The following is a 22,651-nucleotide window of genomic DNA, read 5'->3' as shown; positions in this document are numbered from 1 at the left end:
CAAATTGTGTTGATCAGTCGACTAGTAGGTTAATTACAGTCGACTGATACGTGACTTGTCTCTATTAGTTGGCTGATAAACAAACCAGGCGAGTGGTTTTCTCAACTAAGTCGACTGGGATTAAATCGCAGTCGACTGTCTTTGTTTGCGAAGCCCACAGAAAGATTTCGACTCGACTGATTTCCTACATCAGTCGACTAGGAAGCGAACAGAAATTGAACGACTCGACTACTTATTCATTTTAGTCGACTGATCTATAATAGTCCAGTTGAATGAAAAATGTCAGATAAATACCCAAAATGGTCGGTGAAGTTACGAAAAGAGAGCCATTTAGTACCGATTATTGTGAGATAAGTACCGAAAATTTATAGCTAAGTACCGAAAATAGACCCTGATATACTGAAAATGGTTGGTGAAGTACCGAAAATGGTGGGTGACGTACCGCTTAATAATTTTGTGCGTGTATATATATATATATATATACACAGACATATTTAACACATAAATATATTTGTTCCATTAATATCATATTTTATAATAATTGATTAAAATTATATCAACAATTTTAAATTTTATGTAATTTCATTAAGTTTTTCTCCTCTTTTGCAAAGTTTTATTTCCGAAAAAAAGTTATTGATCAAAATTAGTCTAAAATTGTGAGACACCTATTTACTATGCCGATTCATTCGATGATAATAAAAATAAAAAGTATTTTTTAATTTTTATTTTAAAAATTAATATGATAAATAAACTAATTATTGATGAATAAATTTGACAAATTTAATATTTAATTTAGTAACATCATTCCATACACATAAAATTAATTAAATAAAAAAATTTTAAATTAACTTATTAGGATTAAAAAATTTCACCGCTTTGGAGTTACATCCTCCCTCCTAAGAATACATAATTTACATATCTTTATCTCACTATGAGATAAAGATCAATGGGCCATTTATTTTAAACAACCCATTAAATTAAATAAATAAATTTTAATACATATATATATATATATATATATATATATATATATATATATATATATATATATATATATATATAACTCATTAATACACATAAATAAAAATTATAAACTTTTTATAAATAATATTCCCGAACAAAATTTATAAATTATATTCATTAATAAATTATTATCAATATAATAAATAAATAAATAAAATAAAAATAAACAAACAAACTTATATTATATCAAATAAATTTAAAAATATAAAAATTTTAAATAATCAAACAAACTTAAACTTAAATTGAAAATTCAATAACATCTAAACAAATATAATTTAAATCAAACTCAAACTCATTAAAAAAATCAAACAAAACTTGAACAACCATTTTAACAATTTAATTTATTTTATATTCAATTTAATTGGATTACCTTATCAAACAAATTTAAATATCACAAAGTTAAGTTTAACTTGGCTCATTTACAACCCGAGAAATAATCTTGTGTAAAATCCTCTTGAAGACAATTTGATTTAATTACCGACACAATTCCCGTAAACAAACCTTTGTAAGTTGGCTCTTTGGCTCATTCCCTCTTCATCCAAGAAATGGACAGAAAAAGTTCAACATTATTGTCGTAATCAAATTACTCACAACACGACCAAATAGATACAACATAAACAACTAATTATAGACTATAATACCAAACCACTAGTCATTAATACCCTATAAATGTTGCAATCAATTTTAGAAACAACTCGTACCAAATCTCGTTTAAATATTCACTTTGGATGATAGTAAGTACTCGAACTCGACTTAAGTAAAGCATGTGTATCTGTTAGGATTTATAATTTGAAAATCGAATTAAGTACTATGAGAAGGAACGAGCAACATTTGCCTAGAATGAGATCAAAGAAGTCAAAGGAATAATGCTGTAGATCACAACCATCATGAGATGAAAGCATTGACAAAGGTGTCTAAGAGTAGAAGAGAAAACATCACCACTCTGCGATCTTGATCACATTACTTGTGAAACCATATTGCTGATCGAACCAGCTTCTTCCTTTACTGTTTCTACAATTGTGTCCTGAAAGAGCCAGGAAAAATGAGGCAAAGTGGGCAGAACAGGAGAGGAGGCGAGACAAGGGTGGTGAGAATGGAATGGAACAGGAACAGGAGTGAGGGGTTAGAACAAACATGAGAGAATATGTTTTCATCCCCTCTTTGGAGGAATTCAGCCTCCTAGAGCCCTCAACCAGGACCTTATGAAGGTCACAGTCTTGACTTTGGATCTAGGAGCTACTTGTCCATGTGTATGATTAATGTTCGAGTCCCATCTACTGCACTCCAGGTTAACGCCAACAGAAGGAGAGGCACAACAGCAAGTGAGGAGAAGAGGAAGTAAGCATACACCTTATTGCTCACCTGCGCACTGCTTTTCGAGCACTACCTCCCCATATTGGCTCGCATACACTCACTCACCTTACCTACTTGCTATTGACAGTATAGCATACATACCCCAACTTGGCGACCTAACTGATCTCGCCAAGATGTGCCTTGCAGATTGGCTATGAAATAGAAAAGAACTCAACACTCCATATATCAGTTCAGTTACCTGGGCAGCTATAAGTCGAGCAACAGTTTTCTTGCTTGATTCTTGAAGCTTACTGGCGATCAGAATCTCATCCAAAATGTAGTATGCCTGTAAATTTCTTTGTTCAGGCAAACGGAAGAATTCCCAAGAGTTCCATGTGAACTACAAACAATAATTTTCATAACAGTGATACCTTGTGGAAATTGAAGATCAAATCAAGTTCACAGACCTGGCAGCACAAAAGGAGACAAATGAAACATAACTTAATTGGAGTAGAACATTCCAAAAGACAGTTGTGTATCACTCACACTGCCAAAGTACCGGTCTAATATCTCGACAAAATGGTGAATGATCTCAAGGATCTCGAGCTCATTGTCATCTTGATCGACACACATGCAGAAGTATAGGCTAGCATACCTGTTCAATGATTGATAAACAAGATAGCTATTGTGGTCAATAAACTGAGTAAGAAATTATTAAGTCACCAGAGTCACAATTGAGCTACATACCTTCGATATACAACTTTGTACCTCTTCCACTCGACAAAATTGCAAAATTTTGGTCCTCGTGAAAGAATAAGGCCACTAAGCTTTCAGATAACCTTAAAATTAACGTGTAAACATAAATACACAAATTAGCACAGACCAACACAATACCAAAATAACATTAGTTTGTTTTATTAAGTAATTTATGCAGTGATTCTAGGTCTGGAAGTTGAAAGCATCGCACAAATCAACATGTGGTCCTCTTTAAGAAGAAAGAACTAACCTAAAAAATTATACCAAGTCAACTACAGATGCTATGATATCATGCTTAAAGATTTTTTTCTGAAAAATAGTCAGATAACATCAAGACATATGTAGATTGCATTACCGTGGCTCGTTCCTTCTGTTGGTATGGTGAATACCATTTTGTCTATCTCACTTTCCCTTGTCGACTAATTAGAATTACAAAATGGATATAAAAGGCGAAAAATTAGTAGTAACCGGTAAATTCATGTAGGTTTCTTAAGAAGTATCATATCTAGAAAGCCTGTCTATATATGCCTAAGAATAATTAGAATTCCATTACTTGTAAACTAACTGTAACTAACAATAGAAGACTTGCCACTAAGATAATGAACATTTACCATCCAGAACAGAAACGTTGTATTATATTCTACCAAATAGTGAATTAACCACTAATGAAAGAAAAACAAGAAACAGCTCATCTATCATTATGCATTATCAGAATCACAAGAGACAATGGTCTTGGTACAACCTCATAGACTTAGCTCCATGGTTTGATCTATAGGGATCTAGTATATATGCATGCCGTAGACTCCTTTCTCTGTAAAAAGTGGGATAAACCATCTCATAACATGATGATATACCAGTCGTGCATGAAGCGAGGGCGTAGAAGCTATAGGCTCTTTAGCAATTAGTATACAGATTGCAAAATCCTAACATTAATCAATTAACACCACAATCCACTGAGTATTGAATCGATCCTTCAGAACCAAATCCTGGTAGCCACAACTACCTACTTCAACAAAGATACTTCGTATCTGTTCCCATAGCAAATTCAGTCAACAACATAAATGTGCAAAATTGGTGTTGGTTTCTTCAACACTAACGCAACATGGAAGTACAAAATGGGGAAAGGATCCATCATTCAAGCCCTAGCGTCTAATGCTATGTTTGGATGGGGTGAGACAATGTTCATTAACGGAAGGGGAAGCTCTCAAGAGGTGAAAAGTTACTACCAAGAGATGAAAAGACACTGCTTAAATATTATTAATTATCATTAATTGATTTGATTTGATTAATCAATAATATTAATTAATTAAATTAATATATGATTAATCTAATTAATATATTATAAATATTAATTAATAAATATTACAATCACTGAATTATTTTTTTAATCAATCAATGAAATTAATTCTAATTTTACACCCCTAATGATTCCATGTGGATTGACATTCACGCATATCTCAAATTAGCATTAATGTAATCATATCCATGAACTCAACTCGTGTGCGAGTCAAAACTTCGATCCGATTATATCAGATCAACCCTTCATTAGATATTAATTTCTTAATCACTCGAGAATTTGATTTATAATGATCTACTCATGAAATAATCATCTTATCCATATTTAATTTATTAGTTACCAAAATAAATTTTTTCCAACATTAGATTAGGTGATGCAGTGGAAAATCAATGCCGAGCTGGTTGTTGATGTAAGAATGAGATGGAGATCGTGCAAATAAATTATCATGGGATCGATCACGTGGAACCGTTGAGTTGACGAATTCCACTCTAATACTGAAGAGATCATAGGAGCACCGTTGCCTAGACCTTGGACCACACCATCCCTATATAATTATGTCTTTTATTTAAAAAATAAATAGTATGAAGATTTTTTTGCCGCCCCCCCCCCCCCCCCCCCCCCCCTAAAATTCTCTTTTTACTCAAGTTATCTACAATTTTTATTTTCGGTTCTGTCAAAATAAATAAAGAATTGAGCATCATCTTCATGTTTGTTTGCAAACTACTAGAATTGACTGGAGTCCATATCTTAAATATGTTAATTTGCAAATGGTGCACCTAAGAAAATAATAATTCATTTACAAAAATATATTTTAAAAAATAAATTATTTTTTAATATTTAGATGTGTACTAAAATCTGTTAAAAATTTTATTTTTTAATGTTTGGCATATAGCTAGAGTGAGTTGATCGAGCAAAGTGAATCAAATCAATCAATTGCCTAACCTAACTAAGCTAGATTGGCCAATTCACTTGGCTTGACCATAGAACTGGACTAATTGGTCTATTCGGCCCAAGTGGTACGACTAGTCCAACCAACTTGAGTGGCTCATTTGACATGTCTAACTCGAACAACCTACCCTATTCAATTGCTTGTTGAACCCATTTAGCCTGCTTGGTTCAACAAAACCATATGATGTGCATTGCTCGATTGACTTGTAACAACCCTAGAATTTGTCTTCGTTGTTAGTGTTCAATTTAACTATTTGTGTTCCTTGGATGCGTTAATCGATCCAAGTGAAAATGATATGGCGATCGATCAACCAAGTGAAACTTAATCAAGTTGTTTAACTACTCGCTATCAATCAAGTGATACTCTATTAGTTATGAGATTCGAGTGTAGAGTTAGTAACACTCTGATGGCCGATGCAAATGCAACACTTGATGACCAAATGATGAATGACAAAAATAGGAATGGGATTACGAGTCGAGGGGTTAATCATTTTAGTCTTTCATTTGCTAAAAAAAAGTCTTTAATTTTAATCTCTTGCTAATATGTTTAATCTAATCAATCGACATAATTTTATTGATCAACCTTCAGGAACAAAGGTCACATATTCTTGTAACTATAAATATTATACATATTTATTAAGAGTTTGAAGTCCTCTTGTTTCCCCTTATTTTTCGCTTGGATATCGAAATCCTTATTTATTAGTTATAGTCTTTAGTAGTTCCATCTCTTCTTACACCTTGCAAAAAATATTTGAAAAGTAAAATAAAATATATACATAATTATAAAACTAACATAATAAAAAATTCTTACTGAGTATACGACAACGGGCATTTTTACCTATTTAATTAGATTTATTTTGGACTGATTTGATCATATTTCATGTTAATAAATTAGATTTTGGGATGATTAATTATGTTGGATGGATTTTTTATCTTTATTATATTTTGCATGAATTTATGGAAATTCAAGGATATTAATTTGGTGTCTTTTATTTTGCAGGAAATTAGGATGGTCTTGATTTAAGTTGGGCTCAAATTAATTTTAATTTGCTCAACCAAGTCAAAAGTTGGATTCAAATCAGTTTAAATCAATCAGATTCAATTAAATGAATTCAGACCCGAGTTAAATCAATTCAGGCCCAACCCATTTGCATTGCATTTGATCCAAATCAAAACAAGAGTCAGCCCATTTAATTCAGTCGGCCCAACACCTAAATCAGCAATTAAGCCCAGTCCAAATCAAAAGCCACCGGTTCACCCCATTTGATTTCGGAAGGTTCGTCAGCGTCGGTTCAGCGCTGCGTTAAAAGGCAAAGCTCGGTTCACAGATTCGGGGGCTCACTCGTGATTTTGGGAAGCTACAGTGCTCCCAAAATCACGAGCATTGTTCATCGTTTTCTTCTCCTCGTCGCCGTCGCGGTCCCGAGCCCCACTGTGCGCCTCGCCGTCCCCTTCCTCCTTCCGATCAACGCAAAGCAAGGGCTCAACTACCTCCAGTTGCCGAGCATCGACGCCATTGAGGATTCTGCCGACAGCTCCGGCAGTTCTCCTTCTTCCTCCCTCTATCGTTTGGCTTCCGCCGTTGTGAGGGTTCTCCAGCGTCGGCGACCGGCGACAGCTCCCTCATCCGCCTCCTCAGAAGCGCCAGAACTTATCGGTCTCTGTCTGTGGTTCAGCGGGGAATCACCGGACTCTGTCTGTGGTTCAACAGAGGATTCCGTCGTCTTCGTCGCCATTATCACCAGAATTGGGGCCAGGTAAGGGTTAAAGTTTCATTCCTCTTCCTAATGTTTTGTCTGTGGTTCATCAGAGCATTAGACTAACGTTTGAAGACCTAAGCTTGCGTCTTCTCCGATTGTACCGAGCTGTGAGGGTTCTCCAGCTAGGTTCGCTGTCTCGTGGGTGCTAGCAGCCGGATTTGCTGAGGTCCATTGTTCTGTGCTAATCAGAGAGGGAAGAAACCCTAATTCCACTCTCCCCTTGTTTCATTCTTTGTTTATGTTTCGTGTTCTTTCTGTTCGTCAACCCTGAATCCACCCCCCCCCCCATTTTGTACACTGTAAATATCCACTACATTAACCCTAACTTTTACATTGATTCTTAATCCTAACCCTAATTCTAACATTAGCTGTAACCCTAATTTCTAATGAGTTCTGATTATGTGGTTTTGCTAGCAGATTACATCACTGAAAAACCCCCAATCTAACTTATTCTTGCTATATGCTTCGGGTGGAGTTTTTATGTTGTTTAGATGTGGATCAATTACATGTTTCAGCTGTGTGATACTTTCGGATTGGAATGTGGATTTGTATTTCGGTTGTGATATTAATGAGTGTTGGGTTGCAAGGATGCAAACATAGTCCCACATCTAAAATACATGGAAAAGATCATGGGTTTAAAAGGATGAAAGATATCTCCATTGGATTGAGACCTTTTGGGGAGAGCCCAAGAACTAAGCCATGAGGGCTTGCTTAGGCCAAAAGTAGACAATATCATACTATTATGAAGATATTTTGATTTCATCGATTTTTACAATTGGTATCAGAGCGAGACCGCTCTTCACCGGACTAACCACCGGAAGAGCTATGATACAGATCTAACCATGTGGGTTGAACCTTAAAAATAAAGGAAGTGGGTGCTTCCGTGTCTGAATCAAGAGGACCAGACACCAGGTGAGAAGTCCTAGTAGGTCGGGTGGACCGAGGGGTAAAAAGTTCTAGTTGCGTCTAGGTGAAAGTCCTAGTAGGTCGAGTGGACCGAGGGGTAAAAAGTCCTAGTTGCGGCTAGGTGAAAATGTCCTGGTGGGTCGAGGATTCAGGGGGGGCGTGTGGTCCTTTGTTTGAGGGGGGGGATTGTTGGGTTGCAAGGGTGCAAACATAGTCCCACATCTATTAGATTCTGTAGTCTTTCACGCTACCGCCACCCCGCCCGCTCCGTCCAGCTACCGCCGATTGTCGACTCGGTTGCGATCGACGCGCCGCTCGTCGGAGCTCCGTCCGATAGCGGATTCCGGTTGGATGCAATGGGGCGCGCCACTGCTGACCGCGATTGGCCTTGTTTCCGACCAATTCATCGTCGTTGGATGGCAGAAGACGGGCCGCCATCACACGGTGGTCCTTCCTTAGAGAGAAGTCCATGCATGGTAACACATCTACTTACTCATCTTAGACAATAATCAATGATGATGACAGTGACATTACTGTTAGAACCGATGGAATCAAAATATCTCCACAATGGTATAATATTGTCCACTTTGGACCTAAGCCTCATGGTTTTGTTCTTGGGCTCTACCCAAAAGGTCTCATTCAAATGGAGATACTTTCCATCCTTTTAAACCGATGATCTTTTCCATGTATTTTAGATGTGGGATTATGTTTGCACCCTTGCAACACAACAATCCCCCCTCAAATAAAGGACCATAGACCCCCCCTCAAACGTTATTTTTGATGTCTGAATCCTTGACCCATCAGAACTTTTTGCCCCTCGGTCCACCCGACCTACTAGGACTTCCTACCTAGCCGCAACTAGGATTTCCTGCCCTTCGGTCCACTCGACCTACTAGGACTTCCTGCCTAGCTACAACTAGGACTTCCTGCCTCTCGGTCCACCTGACCTACTAGGACTTTCTGCCTGATGTCTGGTCCTCTTGATTCAAACATGGGAGTACCCACTTCCTTTGTTTAAGGTTCAACCTACATGGTTAGATCCGGATCATGGCTCATCCGGTGGTTAGTTCGGTGAAGAGCGATCTCGCTCTGATACCACTTGTTAGAACCGATGAAATCAAAATATCTCCACAATGGCATGATATTGTCCACTTTGGGTCTAAGCCCTCATGATTTTGTTCTTGGGCTCTACCCAAAAGTCTTCATTCCAATGAAGATACTTTTCATCCTTTTAAATCCATGATCTTTTTCATGTAGTTTAAATGTGAAACTATATTTAATTTACATCCTTGTAATCCAATAACTGCAACCCCTGTAAGGGTTTGGAATCGTATTGATTCCACCGGTGCATCACACCATATAACTCCTCCCGCACGCAAGCCACGTGGTTATCGCATATAGTATTAGCACACCTTATCTTTGTTTCCAAAGCACGATGTGAGACTATTATAATAATAATAATAATAATAATAATAATAATAATAATAATAATAATATCAAAACTTAATCATATTAATTATATTAATTAGTTGCAACCGTTCAACAAAATGAAGAATGAAGGTGCATGATCTCTTGAAAAATAATTAAGTAGGTTAAAGGTGCTTTTGCCCTCGGAACATAGCTGATCGTTGGTTATAATAAAACAGAGTTGTTAAAGTGGATAAGGGTCAAATCCTGATGAAAATGAGGCAATGCATGCCCTCTTTCATCGTGGCCAATTGTAGCTTCTCAATTTACCTCCTCATATATGGTCGTGGGATTGACCATGTAGGACCGTTGGGACGACGGATTCTATTTTTTGTTTAAAAAGAAAAATTAAAGGTACTCAACGCATACAAGAAGGAATATTATATTAGAATATAATTAAGGTTGCAATTGCAGGCACCGTAGCAACATATGAAACTAGGGCAACCATCACCATGGCCATGACCACCATCGAGCTCTTAATTCGCCGAAGCCATTTTAATCGATTACCGAAAACACAAAAAAAAATGCTAAAAGTAATTGGAAAAATAGCAAGCTAAGTTTATTCGATTGTCTGTGCAAATTAAAGGAGTTTGAAAAATATGACCCAAAGCTAAGGTGAAGAAATTTATCAGTCCTTCTTCTTGTCTTGTTCCACAACACAAACAAATCTTCAAAGTCCTGCCAATCTTCTTGACTTCCACATATTCCTCTCTTTTTCTTCCGTTGTTTGTCTGTCTTGTGAAATTAGAAGCTAGCATCAAAATCTCATGATTTAGTATATATAAATGCGTCTGATACTTTTCTTCTATTACAAGTGTAATTATATAAAATTAATTAGGGTTCCTTTTCATTGACCTTTTAATTAGCTAGATTAGGTGATGCAGCGGAAATTCGATGCCGATCGAGCTATAGTTGCTGACTCTGAAAGGCCTTCGTTCCTTTCGTATTAGTTTTGTTAATTTGGCCGACTTAATTAATTTCATATATAATTTATAATAAAAGTTTATGCAATTTAAATTAAAAAAATTAATTATAATTATTATTATTTTAAATTTTATGAGGAATTAATGTTAGATACGGATATATGCTGACTCAATTGGCCTAGAAGAATTTAATTAGCCACCAAGGTTGAATTGAATGTAACAAGAATTCCATTCACTTGTAGGAATAACTTTTTGTTCGCCTATTCAAGCACCTAAGCTTTTGTTTATTTATTTAAAAATAATATATATTTATAAAAGCTATTTTTTAAAAAAAAATAAATTATTTTTTGATATTTATATGTAGTATATATGAAAAGATATATAGGATGACATGAGGAGTAAACCGAGGAGCTTGGGTGCTTCTGAGAAACAATTATACAGTGAGCTAAGAGTTGAGAGTATGTGTATTTGGAAGAGGGTATAGTTCTCAACTTAGACTAAACTTCATCATTAGAAGGATCATAATTGAAAGAGGGTATAGTGATCGAGTTGATTGATAAAATTAGCAAAAACCCCAATGTCTCAAAGTCTATTCTAAGTCTATGATAGCCGACTAGAATTTGATCTAGTCGATATATAGAGTTAATTGACAAGAGCAATCAGATACCCAAAATCCTAAAGTCTATTATGGGTTTACGATTTCATTAAATCGATTGTTCGAGTCAAACAAATAAAGTATTTCTTTTTGAGTGAGAAGTGAATTGATGTCTATTCTGAAACTAATTCAAACAGAATCATTAATGGAAGCCACGATGATAGAATTGAATGATGACTATATTGAATCAATCAACTATAGTGAAAATCAACTTATCGATGTCAGCACGACATAACGATTTCAAAATTTGAATTTGAGAAAGAGGCTATAAAACATTTTGAAAGGTTTGTGAATTAGATATCCATGATCAACAATCCACAACTAATCAAACATACTCTAACATATCACAAAACCTTCACTTTTTATTATTTATTCTTATTTAATAAGCCTCTATGTAATTTGAAAGAGGTTTCTCTATCATATAGAGAAGAAGAAAATTTGAAGGATATTTTTGTTATATCTCAATCTTCAAGAAAAAAAGATCACACTCACACATTCTTTAAAATATAAATATTATACATATAAAGCACTCTAGTGAGATGCCTTTTCATATATCCCTTAAGAGATTGGAGTCTTCATGCTTCCTTATTTAGTTATATTTTCATCTCTTCTTACACCCTACAACAAATAAGATCACAAGAAAAAATAAGTAAAATAAAATATATACATATAAATAAAAACTTAAAATTAAGATAAATATACCGAGTATAATCAATTCGAATCCTTCCAGCATCAGGATTAGCAATCCTAGCAAAAGCTTCCTGAGAAAGGTCCATGGTAACACCTCTGCTTGCACATCCCGGGCAATAGTCGACGATGGTGACAGTGACACTACCACTCCTACAAGGGTTTGGAACAGCATTGGTTCCACCAGTGCACCTCACTCTGTATCTTCTACCGCAAGCTCCACGATTATCCCATATACCATCTCCTGCTGCAGCTATTATCACGCCTCTATCTTCGAAGCCAAAGCATGATGAAGCTATAAACCACACCATAACAATAATAACAACAACAAATACCAAATCATGTTAGTCATAGTAGTTCTACAATGAAGGTGGTACCCTAGAATTAAAAGTTAATCAATTAAGGAGGTTAAAGGTGCTCAACGAGTATAAGGAGGAGTGTAAAAGGTTGCAATTCCAGGCACCGCAGCAACAAATGAAACTAGGGCAACCATCACCATGGCCACCACCACCACCAAGCTCTTTGCCAAAGCCATTTTAATCAATTACTCAAAGCAAGTATATTTCTTTGCTCTTGATGGAGATGATGCCAACTAAATTTATAGGCAAAGGAGTTGGAAAAGTATGACCAAAAGATGAAGATATATATGTCTTGACTTTCATATATTTCTATCTTTTCTTGTTCTAGTGTATAATCGAATAGTCTATTATTCGGGCGGGTTCCTTGACCTTCTTGATAGAGGAAGAGAAATATGATTCAATTAGCTGATTAAGGTTGAATTGAAAGGAGCAAGAAATAATTAACTCACTCTTATCTTTTGTAGGAACATCTTTTTGTTTGCCTCCGATCCTCTAGAAATCCATTCGCTACATCTTTCACTCAAATGTTGAGAATTCATTAAGAAAATGGCAAGATATAAGGCAACGATCGAAATTAAGCATACAATACAAGTAGCCTTAACAACGAATAACGGATAATTGAGTGTTAATTATCTTAATCAATCACTCGAATGTTTGATAGTTATAACAAAATAAAGAGTTGACAATAAATAAAGTCCCTTTCAACCTTATGACCAAGACAACAATTCAGGGGGAAAACACATGAATTTTTCTATTGTTTCAGAAAAGAAATTAATGGTTATCGTGACCAAGTAAAACTAGCTCTTCACGAGTGTGGATTAAGCCGCCACATGTGGACAATTTTCTAAGGTTTAATCCTCTCTTAAGTATAGTTTAATCAAAGTGATTAAATCAAATTAGTAGCTACTTTATAATTTTATTTAAAAATTAATTAGGCAAAGTGTAAGCTCACCAACGATAAGAATAACATAATTGGGCAGCTTTGCATGCATGATCCTTTTCAAGTCATTCTTGGCCTGAGTCACGAGCCATGCCGCTCTTGCCTAGTCTGGTCCGACCCATGGATCAAATTGGGCCTCTCATGGCACAACCCAATTATTCTCAAGTCATGCTTATCATGAGCCATCTCTGTCTAAGTCATGAACGACTTGACTCAACACATATTTGATGAATGTTGACCGATATGTTGTCCCAAGTGATAAGTATAAAGACATGTGTTGCTTGAGATTCTGGATTTAAGTTCTTTTAGTAACATGTATTTGTTGACTGAGATGTTGTTTCGATTCAAGTCATCTTAGCAACCTGTAGTTGTTGATTGAAATGTTGTTTCGACAGTAGACTCTTATCAACATAGTGGTACCGTACCTTTAAAAAAAATTTTAGAGAATTTTCTAATATGGAGTCACCTTTTATAGATTCCATCGAAGAATATAAAATTTACTCATAAATATTTGATCTATTTACCGTTCTATTATGTGAGAGAGTGATCCATTTACCGTTCTGCAACAGACTTGCAGAAAAGAGTGATTTAGTTTTACCTCTTTATAAATGGTTTGATCTATAATGTGAGAGAGAGAGTGATTTAGTAAACAACATTTTCCCCCTACTTTCCTTCTCCCTCTCCTCCCGCTCTTTCTTTCAGCTTCATTATCTTCAACTCCTCTCCCTCCAAGTAATCAAGCGTCAAAGGATTGCCAGCTGTGCTGCCATCTCATAACGCGATTTGCGCCTCGACGTCATGCTCCCGAGCTGTCACTCGCGACCGACACACACTGGATCCTCTCCAACCACAACAGCATCTAAGTTATGACAATTCAAGCATCTCTAACGGATCCACGTGTTCAAAGTGGGGTCCATAACGTACGACGTGTGTAGCGAGAAATTCTCCCGTTCCTTTTACAAGCTTCCTTGGACGAGATCCGGTACCAAGTCCCTATTCCGCCGATCGGCATCGCTTTTAATATCACGTGATATATAAAGCAACTTCCCCGTTAAGATCTCACAGTTATGCTACAAGGTTTGATAACCCATTGTTTTACCTTTCTTATTATAGGCTCAATGATATCGGTAACTAGGGTCCAACTCTGAGTTTCGACGGTATTCTTTGGGTAACAATTTTTCCCGCGTGCGGTTTTTCCGGAAAATAAATAGGACTCGAAGTTTCCTGCTTTAGCAATAAGAAGTCTCGACCTCTGCTCTTCTCCGGCGACCTCCGGCGAGACAAGAAGACGTCCAAAGATGGGATCTTTACCTCCCCTGCTGATGGATAGTACCAGATCCGGCGTCAAGATCGATGCGGCCGAGCTCGGCCGCCTGTTTGAGGCGCAACGTCGCCACATGGAGCACTTCTTCGACCACCTCGACATCGCCCAGGCGGCGGACTTCGCCCAGGACCTCCTCAACGCACCCGGCGCCATCTTCTTCTCCGGTGTCGGGAAGTCAGGCATCGTCGCCCAAAAGCTCGCTCAGACCATCGCCTCCCTCGGCTTTGCCCGTGCCGCCTTCCTCTCCCCCGTTGACGCCCTCCACGGAGACCTAGGCGCCGTCTTCCCTGGCGACCTCCTCATTCTCATTTCCAAGTCCGGCGCCTCAGAGGAGCTTCTCGCCCTTGCCCCCTGCGCCCGCGCAAAGGGCGCGCGTCTCCTTTCCCTCACCTCCGCCGGCGTGGGCTCGGGCAATCCCCTTGCAGATCTCTGCGACGTCAATGTGCACCTTCCCCTCCAGCGCGAGCTCTGCCCCTTCGGCCTTGCTCCAGTCACCTCGGCGTCGATACAGATGGTGTTTGGGGACACTGTTGTTGCTGCCCTAATGGCGGCCAGGCGTCTCACCAAAGAGCAGTATGCTAGGAACCACCCTGCCGGAAAGATTGGGAAAAGCCTCATCTTCAAGGTAGACTCCGATCTGGTGTGCTCATTTTGCTGTTCAACAGATGAAAATCAGATTTTTGTTGGAAAATTTAATCATTCATTTCCAAAAATGCAAATCCACCTCTGTTCTTGAAAGAAAATTGAGGCACACATAACACATTGCATTTAGAAGAGCTATATCTTTATCGCTAGCTTGATCTTGTTCTTTGTTTATGTTAAAATGTAGATTGCCAATAAGTAATTTTTGTTAGAAACTCCCATTGTTTTACATGCTTACATAGTTAGTTTGACCCTCCGAGAATCGATAACCTGAGAAATCATGCTCAAACATCTCAATTACGCCAGTTCTAATTCAACCTATCCAATGTGAGATCGGAATTCGGCAAGAACTGTCTTACCTCAGTGTCGACTACCAAGAAATGGAGCTAAAAAAATATCTCAGTCACATGCATCTATGGCTGCATGATAAGTTTTCGCATGATACTTCAACAGTTTCAAGTAACTAGGAACTTCGACACTTGAGTTGCTGAGGCACATTTCGATCACACTTAAAACCAATTTTGAATCTTTCTTCCATTCATATGCAGGTGAAGGATGTGATGAAGAAGAAAGAAGATCTTCCATTGTGCAAGGAACAAGACGTGATAATGGATCAGCTAACAGAGTTAACAAGCAAAGGATGTGGTTGTTTGCTTGTTGTTGATGAGATGCTTCATCTGATCGGGACCTTTACCGATGGTGATCTGCGGCGCACACTCAAGGAGTATGGTGCAGCCATCTTCAACCTCACAGTTGGTGAGATGTGCAACAGGTATTTTCTCTTCTCTAATGTTCTTGAATATTTCATGATGTTTTTCTCAAGTTTCTGAATTATTATCCCTTTAGCTGCTTATATGGATATTATCTTCTTTTATCGACGACGACTGTTATGATGTTTTGCTTTACAATGCTGATTAAAGAAGTTCTGAAACAGGAACCCGAGATCAATCAGCCCAGAAGCTATGGCTGTCGAGGCAATGGAGAGGATGGAATCACCCCCTTCTGCCGTGCAATTCTTACCTGTTGTTGATGCCCGCAATGTTGTGATTGGTATCATCACCTTGCATGGATTGGTTTCAGCAGGCTTGTGATCTTAATTCTCATCTGTTTGTTCACAGCGATTCGTTTACGGTCTTAAACTGTAGTGAGTCATTCTACCATTTGTGTTGTCGAATAGCATCTGGCAAAAACATTGTCAATTCGTTATATTTTGTTTTTTCCCTTCCATTCGTATCGATTAGTTTGCTGCGAATGCTGGTGTAATACTAATGTGGAAATAAGAAAAAAGCCATCTTTGGTGATCCATTTTGTATATGAAAATGTTCAGCAATTGAAGTTTCCATTTATAGCATTTAGATATGAAGCTCATATTGTAGACAGAGGAGTAAGTACCTTTGGATGTGGCAGATGACTCAAGAGCAACAGTTGAGGTTTGTGGGTCTTTTGCCGTTTCTGATCACAAGAGCTCCATGGAGATTGTTAGTTTTGTCTGTAAATCATCCAGAGCACTTGCCATCATGAATATTAAAGAGAGTGATTTTGAAATAATTATTTATATTTAACATTAGAAATAATTTTACCAATGAGGTGTGAAGACACCTAAAATTACCAAATAAATGAGATAATATGAGTGGTCATCATCATTATAATCATGAGTTTAATCTTCCATTTTTCTATAAAAAAACATCAAAATCTCAGCTTTATGATGAAAATTAGGGACCATTGCTTCAACTGAAGTTCTTCAGATATTTAGAGGTCCTTTTCTTCAGCAATCAGATTCAACACAATTAATGGGAAAATTAGCATGGGCATGGATTTTAAGTTCAACAGCTGATAAGCTACACTGTCATCATCAAGCATCTAAGATTTCACTCTTATTCAACATAATATTATTAGAGTTACACCAAAATGGAAATTACATAGAGCATTACACAACAACGACCAAACTAGGAAGAAAGGAGCCACCAATTCTACCTACAAACACCTCACCTAGTTCCTTCTCCCTTATTACCATCTTCAAAAGCAGCACTTGCAGCCAAAACTACTTTCTGTTATTTGTGAGCTAAATCATAGCGTCGAGGTTCTTGCCGTTCTCTCTTTCGTCGCAGCAGAAGCTTCCTCAGGAACATACCCCCTCCTTTTTGTTTCTTTGGTACAATCATAAGCCTTTCAACATTATTGCTAGTTGGTGACTTCACTGGTGACAGATTCATGATACTTTTTGCTGAACCTTCATGCGAGTGTTGGTTCTTAGAAGCTGCAGCTGTTGGTTGTTTCGGCGGTTCAGTGCATATGATTTCCTTTGTGTTTGGAGATTGCAGTGTTCCCTGATCCTCTTCTCTCATATGATCAACTAACTGAAGTCGGCGTTTGGGTTTTGCAGTGGCAGGAGTGGATATGACCTTGTCGAATAAAGGTGCATCTTGTGGTGATGCCAATGCTTTCAACTGTTTCCCCAGGTTTACAATCGTTTCCTGGCAAACCGCAAGCTTTTCGGAAGCAGCAGCGATATCACAGTCCTGCATGATCATAGTGTAATAAGTAGCTGAAAAACAATTCGAGTGATTATCAAACTTTGATTCATTATCCTTACCGCCTGGATTTGCTTTTCTTCTTGTTGCAGAACATACTTTGGAGCTTCCTTGGATGCAACACTGCCACATTATCAAAAATTTTAGAAGGTTAATTAGTCACAAGACTATCTAGAACAAAACTCAAAACTGGAAAATTGTTCACACCTTTCGATTTGAAGCTGCAATTCGAGACATGCTGCCTCCAATTCCTCACAGCAATTGCTTTTCTCTTCAAGTTCAACTTCAAGGGATGAGAATTTTTGATATGCCTCTTTCAATTCAGTCTTTGCAACTGAAAGCTGTGTCCCAAGATCTTCATTAATCAGTTTTTGGTTTATAATCTGGTCTTCAATCTGCCCCTTCGACTCTTTAAGAGTTGCAAGTTCTAGCTGTAAATTGGTGATGTCCGCTTCTAACTCCCTAAGTTGAGCCGTAAGTGTTTCATTCTTATCAGTGGATGTTTTTAGCACTGCCTCCAGATCCTTCCTCCTAGACTCCATGCTCATGATCTTATATTTCAGTTGTTCATTTTCATCTTTCAATTTGGTCTCTGTACCATCCATTCTTGACGAGAGATAAAGGCCATTTGATGCAGATAATACAGGAAATTTTCTTCCATCGGTGGTATGGGTTTCTTCAATTGAGTCTAACTTATCCAACTCCTTAGATGGAGAAATCACATCCGCATCCAAGTGTTTCCTTATTGTCGCTTTCATGTCTGTAACATCTTGAAGAGAAAAACAATGGTTTACTATCCACTCCAGAGTCGAAGCTACTTGAGCAGTAAATTGTTCAAAATCAACCTTTCTACACAGCAACTCATTACACACTGAAACAAAATTCTGTAGGACAGCAGAAAGTTCAGAATTTTCCCACAGAAATGAGCGTGCAACATATCCATTTGCGGAAGGAGATCTTTGTTCTGTAGCATTGGCTTTGGTATCTCCAGATGACATCTCTAGTCCATTACTTTTTGTATTTTTCTGAACAATTCCCTCAACCAATTCAATAAGTTTACGAACTGATTCTTCTAGGCTTGACTGGCATGGTTGGGTACTGCTTTTGCTATCGAAACGATCTCCTTCGATATTATAGTTCAAGACATCCAGTGCAACTCTAACATCATTGAGAATGGCACTAAAACTTTTTTGCACGATATGATGCTTTTGTATGATGACCCTCAGAATATCCTGAAGCCAACTAGGGTGATTTTCGAATGCTGTGTACCTGAATTGAGTCTCATTGTTTGCTTCTTTAACCAGAACCAAGTCTTTGTCAGTTGCTTCTGATAAATCAAGTCCTGCACAAGAGTCTTTAGTCGTCACGCATGAATTATTATCACCGAACACACTCAGTGAACTTTCAAAACATTTGTCTGCAGAGACTATGGCAAGTTTCTCCATCTCAACAAAATCATCCATCAAACTCAATTCTGACATTCCAGCGTTTCTGCATGATGAAGCAGTTGATTTTCCACTTCTGAAGTGTTCCAGCTCGGAAACTAAAGCAGAAGCCCATGATTCAGCACAGCTGACACTATCATCATTGGCGCCATGCTCTGAAATTGACGAAAGAGGAACGTCACAAGACAATGGACTGCCCCTTGCTAGCTCACAAACTTGTCCTTTTGAGAGTTCTTCAAGTTGTTTCTCAACCTGTGATAGCTTCGATGCGGTACGCGCAAACATGGTACGTGATGCCTGAAGTTCATTGTTTTTCTTGATCAATGATTCTTTGAGAATCTTGTTCTCATCTTCAGTGGTGCGTAGTCTATCAACAAATGAAAAGGCACCCTTGCTTGATACATCGTCATCAGAAAGAATATTCTTCAAGTTGAAATCTTCATTCATAGAACTTGACCTTTTCTTCCTTGTTTCAGTGGAATTATTACCTAGAATTTCAACCTCACTCCGCATTTTAGCTAAAGCGGTTGGTCCCGGAAGTCTCTTCCTGACCATGACACGCAATCTTTGGCACTCAGTTTCTAACTTAGCAATCTTCTTAATATTCTCTAGGTTTTGCCTATGAGCAGCATTTGAGGATCTGTTATTGTAATCCCTCTCCTCATTTCGAATCTCAATCTCTTTCTGAAGCATGCATAGCTCGTACCTCAGAGAAGCATTGAGTTTCTCAGATGAATCAAGCCTACTCAACACTTCCGTGAGGTTTGCTTCTACCTTGGATTTCGATTCGCTTACTTCTTTGAGTACCTCTTCTTTGACCTCTAGAATTCCATTCAAGTCACCATTTACAACGACTACCTCAGTGAGCCTCTTATTTGTCTCCAACAACTTCTGTTCTAATGTTCGGACCTTCTCCTGCTCTCTCGATATCTTCAAGGCAGCATTGTTAACAATGAACTGTTGATCTTCTTTAGTAATATGTAGCTGTTGCATGCATTCTTTCAATGCTATATCTCTATCAGCTACTCTTTCTTCGGCAGTTCTCTTTTGGAGCAGAGCATCATCCAGTTTTTGTTTTAAAGAAGCAGCTTCTGCTTCTGCTTTACGCCATCCTTAAAAATCCACCAGGGAAAAGTCATTAAAAAGTGTTTTGGGGTAAAGTAAGACATGTTTATGTGAATTTCGATTAAATGTTTAACCTGCAATTGCTTCTTCAGATACTCTGGATTGCTTTGCCAAATGATCATCTTTAGCATTAGACTCAGAGCGAACAAATGAAAGTTGTTCGTTTAAATCTTCCAAGTACCTCTCTAACTCGAGAGTCTTCTCTTTCTAAATGAAATTCATGCAAACCATTACAAAATCACTTTTTATGTAACAAGTTTCAGCAAAACTGAGAGATACAACCATACCGGTGATTACTAGATGTACATTACATTTGAAGTGGAAGAAGAATAAGTAGTTACGAGCTAGATAATAGAAGGCTTGTTATTTAAGAGGAAATGTATATAGTTTCTTACCTCGATGTTCTTTTCCAAGGACTTCTTCTTCCAACGCCATGTCTTGCTATCCATGATTTGGGACCAGACTGTAAAAGCATACAGAAGAAGATAAGAGTTCAAAATGAAGGTGTTCTATTTATCGATCCACATTCACGGAAACCAAATTAATCCATTGATGTCTCAATGTCCATAACTTGTCCCACCCTCGAGAAAACCTTTTTTAATCAAAAGAGCAAGTATTCATTACTGGCTTTTATCCGACTCTAAGTAGTTGAGACTACCACAATTTGAGGATAAGAAGCCTTCTATCACATAGCGATATCCATTTCTAAGAGTATAGAGAAATTTAGGAAGGTTTGATTCCTACGACATAGCATAGTAAGTTATTCAGGTAGTACGGTAATCAAACGACAAGTTAACAGAATTTAATCATTATTTTTTTCTTCCAACATTAACTTTTAGAAATTAATTACCTAATATTGTGCCAACAAAGGGACCTTATAGTCAAGGGAAAAGCACAGAGAAGGCTCACGGTCGACAATAAAGAGAGGAAGGGAAGCTAGGCTCGTGGACAATAGCAGAGAGCGGAACGAGGCTCACAAACGATGGCAAAGAGTGGCAAGGAGACTCACAATTAATAGTGGAGGGCAAGGGGGTCATCGATAATGGCAGAAGGAAGAGGGAGCTCATAGTTGATTGTAGAGAGGGAATCATAGTCAAAGGTGAAGGGCAGATGTGACGAACGACAAAGGGGCATTCACAGTCAACAATGAAAAGTGTGGAGAGGCGAGGTGAGGACAACAAGGGAAGGGAGGGATCACCAAATGGATGGTGGAAGTGAAAGTTGTTTTCCTCCCAAATGCTCATGTTTTTGTCGATAGGTAAAAACAAAAAAAGAAAATCAGTTAACTGTGTTCTTGGGTAAAGCCAAACCCTGAAAAACCAGGAAATATTTTTCAAATCACACACTGAAAACACCAAAGGAAAGGCCTTCAATGGCCTGCATTCTAACTATTACATAACAAAGGATTGCAATGTTGCTGCATTTCATGCATCAGTTCAAATGGCATTAAATGAATCAGAAAACACCAATTTCAGATCCAATTATGGAGAAGTAAACATCCTTCAGTTAAGGGGGGTGCTTAATAGCGACACAAGAAGACAACTGAAAGCTCATCCATGGCAGAAATGATTGTTCTAGGGACCATTCACACAACTAACTCTTAAGGATAAATATCAGTAAGGGAAATTTAGGGTTCCTCATTACACAGATGAACCAACCATGCCTCAAAAAATCTACTCATGTTTCTCTGGAGCACAAAAGCAAAACAAACAATCTAAATCTAACATAAAAGACAGTTCTTCCAAAGTCAGTACTGAAGCAGAACTTGCAACAAAGATCCAAACTTTGAACTTTCTCTAGGACAATAAGGCAAACACCATCAAGAACCAGGACAACAAGAAAAAAATAAAGAGGATATCACCATTTGCTGACCTCAGAGCTCCATTCTGAGCACGAAAAGCAGAGCGGCAAGAGCAGCCTCCACCAGGACTACATGCACAGCGAGGAAGAAAGCACAGGTGAAGAAGGCATGTAGTAATGGGACACCAGCTCAGCTACATACCTTTTTAATCTATTTATATTGAATTGTTTACAGATATTGGTTGCTTTTTCCCTTCTTTTTGTATTTTGTATGGACAGGTGGGGCGACGCGGAAAGGTGCACGGATTTGTGTGCGTGAGAGAGGAGGATAGAAGATGTAAATGAGCGCAGGATAAAGAGGAAAGGGAGGAGGAGTGAAAGCTGAGACCACCATTGATGATGCTGATGCCTTTTGGCTGGAGCGGGTGGAAAATCGAGGGGAAGAGCAAAGTGTCGGCGGTCGCAGCAGACATGCTGAGGAGGGGATGTCCTGGATCCGTGCCGACAGAGGACAGCCGAGATTTGGAAATCCATTGGTGGATTCGGATGGTCCCCGCCCCTCTGTTGACTTTGGTCTCCTTCCATTATTAGACAGGGCAAGGCAAGGACTAGATTTATTACTTGCATTTATGGTAAATAAATAAAGGTTAAAAAGAAATTTTTAAAAAGGTCCCCGATTATAATTTTTATTAAAAGTTTTTTAAAATAAAATAAAAATACTATAATGTACTATAAAGTAAATCATTTCTTTTTTAATTTAATTTGGTAAA

General features: G+C 37.8%; 3 protein-coding genes and 1 pseudogene across 5 annotated transcripts; 1 reads left to right on the top strand and 3 right to left on the bottom strand.

Annotated features, from left to right (window-relative positions):
- Positions 1 to 1,735: 1,735 nt before the first annotated feature.
- Positions 1,736 to 3,526, bottom strand: LOC141826431 (AP-1 complex subunit sigma-2-like; annotated as a pseudogene).
- Positions 3,527 to 11,639: 8,113 nt separating this feature from the next.
- On the bottom strand, positions 11,640 to 12,250 carry LOC141826430 (putative EG45-like domain containing protein 1). The gene is made up of 3 exons (XM_074713671.1): positions 12,139 to 12,250; positions 11,731 to 12,010; positions 11,640 to 11,646 (listed from the first exon to the last, which is right to left on the bottom strand). The coding sequence occupies exons 1-3, from the start codon at positions 12,248 to 12,250 to the stop codon at positions 11,640 to 11,642; spliced, it is 399 nt and encodes a 132-aa protein (XP_074569772.1).
- A 2,016-nt stretch (positions 12,251 to 14,266) lies between these two features.
- LOC141828113 (putative arabinose 5-phosphate isomerase) lies at positions 14,267 to 16,292 on the top strand. The gene is made up of 3 exons (XM_074715482.1): positions 14,267 to 14,963; positions 15,529 to 15,752; positions 15,915 to 16,292. The coding sequence occupies exons 1-3, from the start codon at positions 14,313 to 14,315 to the stop codon at positions 16,069 to 16,071; spliced, it is 1,032 nt and encodes a 343-aa protein (XP_074571583.1). The 5' UTR covers positions 14,267 to 14,312; the 3' UTR covers positions 16,072 to 16,292.
- Positions 16,293 to 16,832: 540 nt separating this feature from the next.
- LOC141828213 (filament-like plant protein 7) lies at positions 16,833 to 22,250 on the bottom strand. Of its 3 annotated transcripts, XM_074715594.1 has the most exons (7): positions 22,084 to 22,249; positions 21,943 to 22,010; positions 20,477 to 20,544; positions 20,156 to 20,288; positions 17,719 to 20,068; positions 17,574 to 17,634; positions 16,833 to 17,499 (listed from the first exon to the last, which is right to left on the bottom strand). In XM_074715594.1, exons 3-7 carry the CDS (start codon positions 20,528 to 20,530, stop codon positions 17,032 to 17,034), a joined length of 3,066 nt encoding a protein of 1,021 aa, XP_074571695.1. In that variant the 5' UTR covers positions 20,531 to 20,544; positions 21,943 to 22,010; positions 22,084 to 22,249; the 3' UTR covers positions 16,833 to 17,031. The 3 variants fall into 3 exon arrangements, with proteins under 3 accessions (XP_074571695.1, XP_074571696.1, XP_074571694.1); XM_074715595.1 differs by having other exon boundaries at positions 16,833 to 17,469; positions 21,954 to 22,250; XM_074715593.1 differs by having other exon boundaries at positions 21,954 to 22,249.
- Between the last annotated feature and the right edge of the window lie 401 nt (positions 22,251 to 22,651).

Source organism: Curcuma longa, chromosome 4, assembly GCF_044706935.1.
Source record: "Curcuma longa cultivar G26 ecotype Majalengka, Jawa Barat chromosome 4, ITB_CL_G26_1.1, whole genome shotgun sequence".
Lineage (NCBI taxonomy): Eukaryota > Viridiplantae > Streptophyta > Magnoliopsida > Zingiberales > Zingiberaceae > Curcuma > Curcuma longa.
The sequence above is the reverse complement of the archived record's forward strand: the minus strand, read 5'-3'. Positions and strand labels throughout refer to the sequence as shown.

What these genes read in the sequence shown, in the direction of transcription:
- LOC141826430 (XM_074713671.1), bottom strand. Translation starts at nt 12,250, where the DNA reads ATGGCTTTGGCAAAGAGCTTGGTGGTGGTGGTGGCCATGGTGATGGTT. An exon ending in TTACACTCCTCCTTATACTC is followed by an intron (nt 12,011 to 12,138) that starts GTTGAGCACCTT and finishes TGTGGTTTATAG; the next exon opens with CTTCATCATGCTTTGGCTTC.
- LOC141828113 (XM_074715482.1), top strand. Translation starts at nt 14,313, where the DNA reads ATGGGATCTTTACCTCCCCTGCTGATGGATAGTACCAGATCCGGCGTC. An exon ending in GGAAAAGCCTCATCTTCAAG is followed by an intron (nt 14,964 to 15,528) that starts GTAGACTCCGAT and finishes ATTCATATGCAG; the next exon opens with GTGAAGGATGTGATGAAGAA. An exon ending in GTTGGTGAGATGTGCAACAG is followed by an intron (nt 15,753 to 15,914) that starts GTATTTTCTCTT and finishes GTTCTGAAACAG; the next exon opens with GAACCCGAGATCAATCAGCC.
- LOC141828213 (XM_074715593.1), bottom strand. Translation starts at nt 20,530, where the DNA reads ATGGATAGCAAGACATGGCGTTGGAAGAAGAAGTCCTTGGAAAAGAAC. An exon ending in TTGCAGCTTCAAATCGAAAG is followed by an intron (nt 17,635 to 17,718) that starts GTGTGAACAATT and finishes ATAATGTGGCAG; the next exon opens with TGTTGCATCCAAGGAAGCTC. An exon ending in AAGAAAAGCAAATCCAGGCG is followed by an intron (nt 17,500 to 17,573) that starts GTAAGGATAATG and finishes ATGATCATGCAG; the next exon opens with GACTGTGATATCGCTGCTGC.